General features: G+C 35.5%; 1 protein-coding gene across 1 annotated transcript in view; it reads left to right on the top strand.

The window, feature by feature from the left end:
- SEC63 (SEC63 homolog (S. cerevisiae)) overlaps positions 1-9,088 on the top strand; it is a 63,575-nt gene that overhangs the window by 37,789 nt on the left and 16,698 nt on the right. The window contains exons 11-13 of the mRNA XM_009893862.1: positions 788-920; positions 2,058-2,150; positions 8,286-8,440. Of these exons, the coding sequence (XP_009892164.1) occupies positions 788-920; positions 2,058-2,150; positions 8,286-8,440 (381 nt within the window). The remainder of the gene's footprint in view (positions 1-787; positions 921-2,057; positions 2,151-8,285; positions 8,441-9,088) is intronic.

Raw genomic sequence — 9,088 nt, 5'->3', positions numbered from 1 at the left:
CTAACTTCTCTTTGTGGTTGGAGATTTTGGAACCTCAGTCTCTCCTCAGGTGACTTGTTGACCTAAGAAGTGCAGCTTCTGGGCCATGTATTGATTCTTACAAACTATGAGCTTCTGTCACTCAGCTTTGCAGCCTCTCTCTCCAGGGTCTTCAACAAATTCAGGTATGAGAGACCTGTTTGAACTGCACATCTTGTTCTAGTTAGGACCAAGAGTGGTCATCCTGAATAAAGAACACCTTACTTTTTTTCCAAGTCGGTGCTGTCCGTAATTACTTGATCTTCAGCCTACCAGGGGGCTCAGGCTTATAACCTTTCTTCCTGTGATACCTGAGACTATTTCTAAAGAAGTTGGCTGGGTCTTAGATTGGTGAAAGGTCCCAAGGTAATGCTGTTACTGGTGCATATTGAGTTTTATATAAATACCTTAGAAATATGGTTTAATCTAGTAAGCTTTGGTTACAAAATCAGATTTTTAAAGTATTTACCTATCAATACGAATTTACTCAATGCTATTCAAGGCAAGTTTTTTGTGTGGAAGCCTTTACTTCCCTCCCTCACTCCCACATCGAAACAAGGCATTTAAAGACTTTTTTTGACTTTTTGGAGCTGTGTTACAAATAAAAATGGCTAATGTTCATCTCTACAGAACTTTCCAGGGAAAAGTTACTTAAAGGCTTGCTTTTGTGAATGTAGATTTTTTTTTTTCCTTTGTAAACTGTTCTCCTTCTGTATTTGTTTCTCTTTAGCACCAAAACAGCTGTTTGTATTTAACTGTTTTATTTTAGCTAATCAGAGAAATTGGTGGCATAAATTTAAAGAAGAATGAGCCTCCGCTCACCTGCCCTTACAGCCTAAAAGCCAGAGTTCTGCTGTTGACTCACCTTGCCAGGATGAAAGTTCCTGAGGTCCTTGAAGAAGGTAATGGCTTCTCCCCTAATCGGATGTTGTTGGAAACATGTTGCATGCTACAGTACTCATTCTTGTCCATTAAAGAGTTGCATGGATCTCTGCTCAGTAATCTCTGTGCAGTGTACTTAATTAATCATTAAAGTTGAAAAACGAAGACGTTTACTTAGCATTTATTCATTCTCTTGACAGCCCTGTAATACTGATATCCTACTTCTTAAAGCTTTTTGGCTGCAAATGTGACTTTAATAATTTTTTGTCTCTTTGTAATAGAATAAAAAGTTAAACATGAAGTATATTTGCTTTTCAGAGTAAAGAAATCAAATATAAGCATAATACTGCTTTCTGACATTTCTGTGCGTGGTTATTTTTGGAGTTTTTAGCCCACTATGTGAAGCAAAGATGACAAGATTAGAACTTTAAATATCAGTTACATATGAGCTTCAGTTTGTGTTTTGCAGTTTTTCATACTTGTAAATATACAAACTGAAATGTTTCTAAATGCAGTTCTTAAGTTTCAACCACAAAATTTATGATTTCTTAGGCTGACTAGCAAACTTGAGATGTTCTGTATTTTAATGCAAATTCGAAAAACAAACCACGACAACTCAGTGAAGATACTTTGGTTCAAATTTTCCAGTTTCTTTCAAAAGAAAAATGATCAGTTTCAAATAGTCACTAAAAATCTCTCGTCTTCCTTTCTGTTTAGTTACTGTTTATACTTACAACTTCACAGATCTGTATTCAGAAGTAGTTAGTACTTTACAAATAATGTTTTTCCAAAAACTGGTATTTTACTTAAAAATATTTTTTTTAACTTATAATTAACGAAAGAGCTCATGCAGTTTTAATAAGACTGGTAGATTTTGCTGTCCTGTTGCTTTTTTAGACTGATCTGATAAATACTTCTTCATTTGGTGTGGAAGCTCCTTGTCTGGTATAAAATCTGTGTTCCTTCTTAGCACTTGCTCTTTCCTGTTTTATTAGAGAATGTCACAGATGGTTGTGTCAATGAGAATAAAGTGGGATTTTCAATAATACGAGAATGAATATAAATGAAGACTGCAACATTAAGTTTCCAGTTCATGTAAACTGTCTCCTCTTTTCCTAATAAAGTGCAGCATAATTGCAGCCAGTTATGTCTTGCAGATCAACAGTTTATCCTGAAAAAGAGTCCTGCACTACTTCAAGAAATGATTAATGTGATCTGCCAACTAATAATAATGGCTCGAAGCCGGGAAGGTAAGAAAAGAAACTGTATAATTAAAACTAGTAAATATGGTTCTTCATTGCAGTGCTTCGTAAAGTCTGTGGGAAGCTTAATCTGTGATATTTAGAAATGCCTACATGCACTTTTGCTCTTTTTACTGTAATGAGAATTCTCTATTTTGAGGATTGAAAAGCTGCTGCTGCCAAGCCCTACTCTGAAATTTTTAGTATGTGCGTTCAGCTTGTAATTCTTGCAATTAAAAGTTTCTCCTTAAATGCAATTGAAAACCTTGTTTTAAAGATCTCGTCCCATTTTCGGTAGCAAAGCACTGAGTGTAAGACAAGTTAAACCTTTTGTTCGTCCATCTTTTCACTCACACTTTTACAGTTGTTCCTTTCCTGTTATGAGTGCCACTTGTTTTTTGGGTCATTTCTTTGCCTTCGTTTCTTTGTATATTGCTCATATTTCTCCATTTCAGGATCCTGTGCTGTTTAGCCTGCTATGTAGGTTTTTTTTCTGAACTTGTAGGGGCAGGTGCTTTGCTGTAATTGCCATAAAAATTGTGATTGAAATGTAATAATAATCTTTTTATTTTTACTGTAAAAAGGCTTATGCTGAAGATGGTTGCTTACAGCGTAAAGAAACAAAGACTGGGATCTCATCCCTGTATTGCAACAAACATAGGCAAGGCCTTTTTTTTTTTATGCCCAACTGGTGACCGTTTTGTTTGCTATCAGATTATACTTACTGGTTGATCTTTACTAGATCAAAATTCTTTTAACAAGCATTGATAGCCTCCAAACAGGAATGGTTTTGGGGAAGATGTTTCCCAGCGCTATTGCAAGTGGTGCTGGAAATTGTGTTCCTAACGAAACAAAGTATGAGAGAGGGGATGTGAGCAGATAAGGATGTTTCATGCTGGCTTACGTGTCCTGTTTTAGAAAGAAGTATTAATTAAATATATTTCTAGTTCTCTTTTAAACCCTGTCCTTACTAGTTTGTGAGATGGCTGGGGAGAAAACTTGAAACCTGGAAGTAAGCAGTAGCCTATTTTTCATTGTAGAAGTAATCTTCACCTACCATTAGACTATATTTATTAATGAGTATCAATTAAGAGCTCAGCTGTGGGTATGTTTTTGTGAATATTCTCCGGACTAGCACTGTTAGAAAGTTGCAAAGAAACTTTATTGGTTTAATAGTTTAATATTTATTTCATAAAAAGCTAAGTAGCTGTTTTGGAAGTGTTTTTTTTTCTTCAAAGTTTTGCTAGCTCAGCCAGACCAAGTGCACATATTATAGCTAATTATGAAAAATACTTAAATGAAGATACCTTTTTACTTGTTTATAAGTCCTTGTGTATGCCAAATGTAGGTTTGTCTTTTTTGTTTGTTTGTTTTAAAATCTTGATAGGCTTTTATAAAAGTTCTTCAAACCTCTGGAAGATGTCTTTTAAGACATCCTATGAATATATTAGTCAACTAGCTAATACTTGTTTTCTCTTGTGCAAAATGAAACCAGAATAATACAGCCAGAAGGTTTTTTTTATGCAACAGAACTGGAAGCCTTTGAAAAATGCAAACCACCTATAGCTCTTCTTGTAAAAGCGGAAATAAGATACTTAACAGAGTACATGATATACTTTACAGCTCGAATGACCTCCAAGTAGCTGTATTATTCTCCTCTAGTTCTGTATGTACATGGAGACACCTTTTTAATTTGACAGCAAGATGGTTATTTATAGATGCAGTGTATTTAATAAACTGCTTTGAAGTTCCATCAATGAGTCTGTGAAAGTGGATAAGAATTTATAGCTGTCATTATGTATGGTAGAAGTTACTTCCATAGATTTGGGAAAAAAGTAGAAAAGTATCATAGGTATAATTGAGGATTTGTTTGGTATTTATTTAGCAGATTTTCTCAAAATTATTTCCAAAGTTTTAAAATGGCAGTATTCAGAAATTTGTATCAAACGTTTCCTCTACCTTCTATGCCAGTGCTCTCAGCACAAAGTGTTAAGGGGAAGATGATACCACACAGTTGCCCATCAGGCCAACAATAATGAAGTTGAGGACTTAAAGGTAAACCGTTTCAGAATTTTGGTCTTTGATCTAAAGGAAAATTGCCATTTTTACTACTTGTCACTTAGCAAATTCAAAATGTTGGTCCTATTTTTTGATGACTGTACATGTAGAGAGAATTTTGCCCCCTCATGAGTACTGGTGGGAAACAACTGGAAATTGAAAAGGTGTCATTATTTGTTTACTTTTTTAAAGATATGAGTAAAATTAAAGTTTATATTGAAATTTTTGAGAGACTGTTTTGTTTAAGTGTGTATTTGTCATATTAACATAATTTTAAGTAGCTTAAAACTTAACTAGAAGTGTTTCTGGGTTTAGTTCTAATTTTCACTTATATCAGCCTTGACGTGGTATATAAAATTATCACATGCTGTAATTAGCTATAGATGTTCAGCAGTCCTGATCTGTAAAAATAGAAAAATGATGGCATGCGTTAATACTCGCTAAAGAATTATTTTGGGGAGAAATCCTATTTTGTGAAACCTAAATTGATGATGGGATGAGGGCACTCATTTTGTGTTACATTCATTTATGTCTTTCAAATAGCCTCTATTATTATTATCTTAAAAATTTATCTGAAATCACTTATGCATACTTTGTGATCAAGTCTTTTGAGGAAAATTGGATGAATCTTCAGAATCTTGGCACTTTATTTTCCTTTTTAATTTTAAAAATGTCCATATAGCATTCAAGTATTGGTCCAGTGTCAGGTGTTCTTGAAGGAGAAGCGAGAAAGACTGAGAAGCGCTGAGGACAGCACACCAGGGAATGAGATTTTTGAAACTCTGCTGTCTGACCCCTTCAGAGGGATAAGCATCCTGCCTCCCCAGATAGCAAAAAGTGGTACCTCAGGCTGCTTATGCATCCCAATAAAAGCCATGGACACTGCCTTTCTTATCAAACCCTGTCAGAAACAATCTACCATCAAAGAGTGGGTGTAGTTTGGCATAAAAATCGTTTACCTCTTAATTTTTAACAGAGCTATCATTCTTTGCAAATGAGTTTGAATTTGTTATTACTTGGATTTGTTATTTTCAAGGAACAGTTTTAATCTGCTTTCATGAAAACAAAATTGATACTATTTTAATTTCATTTCTGTCAGTTTTTAGTTACTGCTAAGCTTTTCCCAGCCTGGTGTAAAACGTGGCAATTACGAGCTATGTGTAGATAAAATGTCTTGTATTCTCTTGCCTGATTTCTGCATAGTCTGTGAGATTTTCTTTTTACATGCAGCTCCCTGAAAATAGGCTTTGCTCTGTGGCCTTCCTTGCTTGCATCCGTTGTTTTGTGATGATTAACTGGTAGTTGATAATCAGGGGATCTCAGTTATCTGGATGGCTTCTTTGAGATAATCCTGAAGTATCATAAACAGATAGCTGCTCTGCCAAGCAAGGTGTTTGCTGCCAAAAAATCATGGAATTTGCCCTAATAACTGTCTGCAAAAAGGTTAGGCATCACTTCAGCTGCCCAGTCCAAGTGCATTTCTTAATTCAGGCTGGAAGCTGCAGTGTCATGTAGAGGCAGTGGTTTGACCCAGGTGTATACCATTCCTTCACAAGCAACTATGATTTGCATTTAAATTTGTGATTTACTACTTTAATGTCATATGTTTTGGATGATTAAAGGTCATCTTGCCTTGTGCACTTTGACTAGCAGAAGCTGTCAAAACCATGTGCAGTATTGGCATTCATTTTATGGTGGGGCAGTTGGGTGGTGTTAAAAGCTGCGCTGTCTCTTTTCAAACCCACTCTCAGGGAATATGAAGTCCTGCATTATTTTTCAGGAAACCAAAATAATATTCTCCAACTTTGTTAAAATATCTTCCTACTGTCATATGGATAATGAGTCAACGCTTTAAGAAAAAGAAGAATTCCTGCTCTGAGTAGTGGTCTATGGTCTCAAAGCTCTAGGTGAATTTCCTGCAAAAGCCAGTTTGTCAGAGAATATGTAGGACTCTTTTAATAACTTGGTTTGCAGTGTGGTTTTTTTTTTTTTAATTTAAAAAATCCTGTGACTTTCCATAGCAGCAGCCAAAAAAATTATGGGGGAGGTAGAAGATAGGTAAGATGGAAAGTAAATATTTTGCTATTTAGTTGGGAAATTAGTCTTTCTATTACTTTTTTTTTTTTTTTTTGGAAGGTAGAAGTTAACATCTTTGTTACTTACCAGTATTTCTAGCTGGGTGGTTCCATTTGTGTATAATCTTCACAGTGTTTATAGGTATAATGGGTCTTAAAAAAAAAAAAAAATCAACACAGCTCCTACCATATGATTTGATTTGATAGCTGATTATAGCTTGGTGTAATTAATGAATAAACAGGCCATTTGAGGGGACAAGTGCAGGTGGAGCAGAGGTGGTGGAGTCATCTGTCATTAGCATTTAACATGCTGAAGGAGAAGACGTACTGAAAATATCTTTTTTTTTTTTGTCAGATTTCTTACCATTTTGTATCTCCTCTGTAAAATGTTTTAAAATTAACTTAAACTTGCTTTTTATCAAAATACATGGCCATTGGCAGTTAATTTCAACATTCAGCAATATTTGCTTTGGTACCCTTTTGGTCAGGTGCATGTTACAGTTTACTCCTCCTCACCCAGGTGTAAGTAAACCTGCTTTTATCCACGTTTGTAATTGCCTTGCTAGTGTGGTAAGCACGATCACACAGCCCTAGCAGAGTGGGATCCTTCTGACCACCTGTCTCGGCTATCTATTGAAAGGTGCCCCTATTGTAGTGTCCCACATATACGGATGCCAGCCAAATACATCCATTACTAAATACACATACTTGTATACATATATGTATATATTTATGTATGTACACACAGAGATACTTGTATTCATACTTATTTTTATATATTTATATGCAGAATATATCTGTAACAGTCAAGGTAATCAAAGGCTGATTTTTTTGTTTGTTTGTTTTCTGAGAAAAGGTTTTAAAATTTAGGGAAAATACGCATGCTGATTCTTAAATAAAATGACAGGCATCATAAATTACAGGTGCTTTCTGTACTTGTTCAAAATTGCCTTCATTTCTTTCATATGCCACATACGAATTCAGAAAAAAATTCTGAGAATTAAGTAGCTTAAATTTCTCTTGGCTCTCTGAAGAGAATCTAACTCAGTTTACTGTTTCACGGTGAAGTGTATATATAGAGTGACCTGAACATTGCCAATTCTGGACTCGCAGCAGCTCTTGAGCTGCAGGGGAATTCTGAAATGAGTTTTCTAAACAGGGGTTTGAGAAGTCTTATTTATGAATGGACAGTTCTCTAACAAAGTTAAATAGCAGTATATGGAAACCTGTTTGCTTTGCTTTTCCATTTCTTTGCAGAAATGATGAAGAGTATTAAATTACTTTTTTTTTTTTTTTTCTCTTGCTTGATTCCGGTTGAGACTTTCTCCTAGTCTGTCTTTTGATTATTTTAATTATGGAGAGTGTATACCTCATTGTACTTTAAAACATTAAAGGAATTACAGGTATTTTCGAAAATAAAAGTCAAATATGTGTTTGCTCAAATGCCCCTTTTAACCTCTAGGTGTACTTATAAAAGCCATGCCTTTGATGTTTTTATAGCTATTCTTCCTGCTTTCTGACATAATATGGCATGTTTAGCTTCAGTTATACCTATGTTTTTTTCTTGCATGTAGTAGGCTGCTACCTTTGTGTTCATCTCAAGATGAAAATCTTACAAATAATGTATTGTATTGTAAAAGATTAATGTTTAATGATAAACTATATTTAATGATATGCTTACAAAGTTTAATTTTTTTTTTTATACTGAACTGGTGGAGTTTTTGTAGTACTTGCATAGATACATTGTGCTGTTCTTCCCTGAGACAATATTAGATGGAAGTCTTTCTTAGTGTTCAGCTGTGATAGTCTAAATAGAGGGAAGAAAATGTCTGCTGAGCTGTGAGACTGCAGTGAGAGTAAAAAGGCTGCCTGGTTAATTATGCTGAACGTTTTAAGATGCCTCTGTCTTTTGCTTGACTAAACCCAAGATTTTCTGTAGTCTGTAACATAAGTATGCATTGTAAAAGTGTAAGAAAAAAAAAAAATTGTTACCTGTTTCATTCTCCCCAAGAAAGGGAGTTCCGTGCTCCATCTTTGGGATCGTTGGAAAATTGCATGAAGCTTTCCCAGATGACTGTCCAGGGACTTCAGCAGTTCAAGTCTCCCCTTTTGCAGTTGCCTCACATTGAAGAGGACAACCTTAGGCGGGTCTCCAATCATAAAAAGGTATAAAACTATGACTGATACTTGGTAACATTTCCCATTACTTCTTTTAGGTATTTGCCTATAAGGAAGGAAGGTCATGAATTAACTAAGAATAAAAATGTTTCTTTAAAGTCCATCTCAGGAAGTGGGAATTAAGATCAGAGTGTAAAAGAGTGTAAAAGATCAGTCTACATTGACCTCACAAGCAGAAGAAACAGTTTCCTTCTTATTACAGAGTACTGTCATAGAATCATAGAATTACAGAATCTTTATGGCTGGAAAAGACCTTTAAGATCATCAAGTCCATTGTCTAACTCTACCAGGCCCACTTCTAAACCATGTCCCTGAGCACCATGTTAGACAGCTGTTAAATACATGCCAGGACAGCAATTCAACCACTTCCCTGGGCAGCCTGTTCCAGTCTTTGATAACTTTCAGTGTAGGAAGTTCTTCCTAATGTCTAACCTAAACCTCCCCTTGCGCAACTTGATGCCATTTCCTCTTGTCCTATTGGTTGTAACTTGTGAGAAGAGACCTACACCCACCTTGCTACAACTCCTTTCAGGTAGTTGTAGAGAGCAATAAGGTCTCAGCCTCCTTTCTTCGGACTAAATAACCCCAAGTCCCTCAGCTGCTGCTCATAAGACTTACTCTCAAGACCCTTCACCA

Source organism: Charadrius vociferus, unplaced genomic scaffold (assembly GCF_000708025.1).
Source record: "Charadrius vociferus isolate BGI_N301 unplaced genomic scaffold, ASM70802v2 scaffold129, whole genome shotgun sequence".
NCBI lineage: Eukaryota > Metazoa > Chordata > Aves > Charadriiformes > Charadriidae > Charadrius > Charadrius vociferus.
Note: the sequence above shows the minus strand (reverse complement) of the source record. Positions and strands in the feature narration are given on the sequence as shown.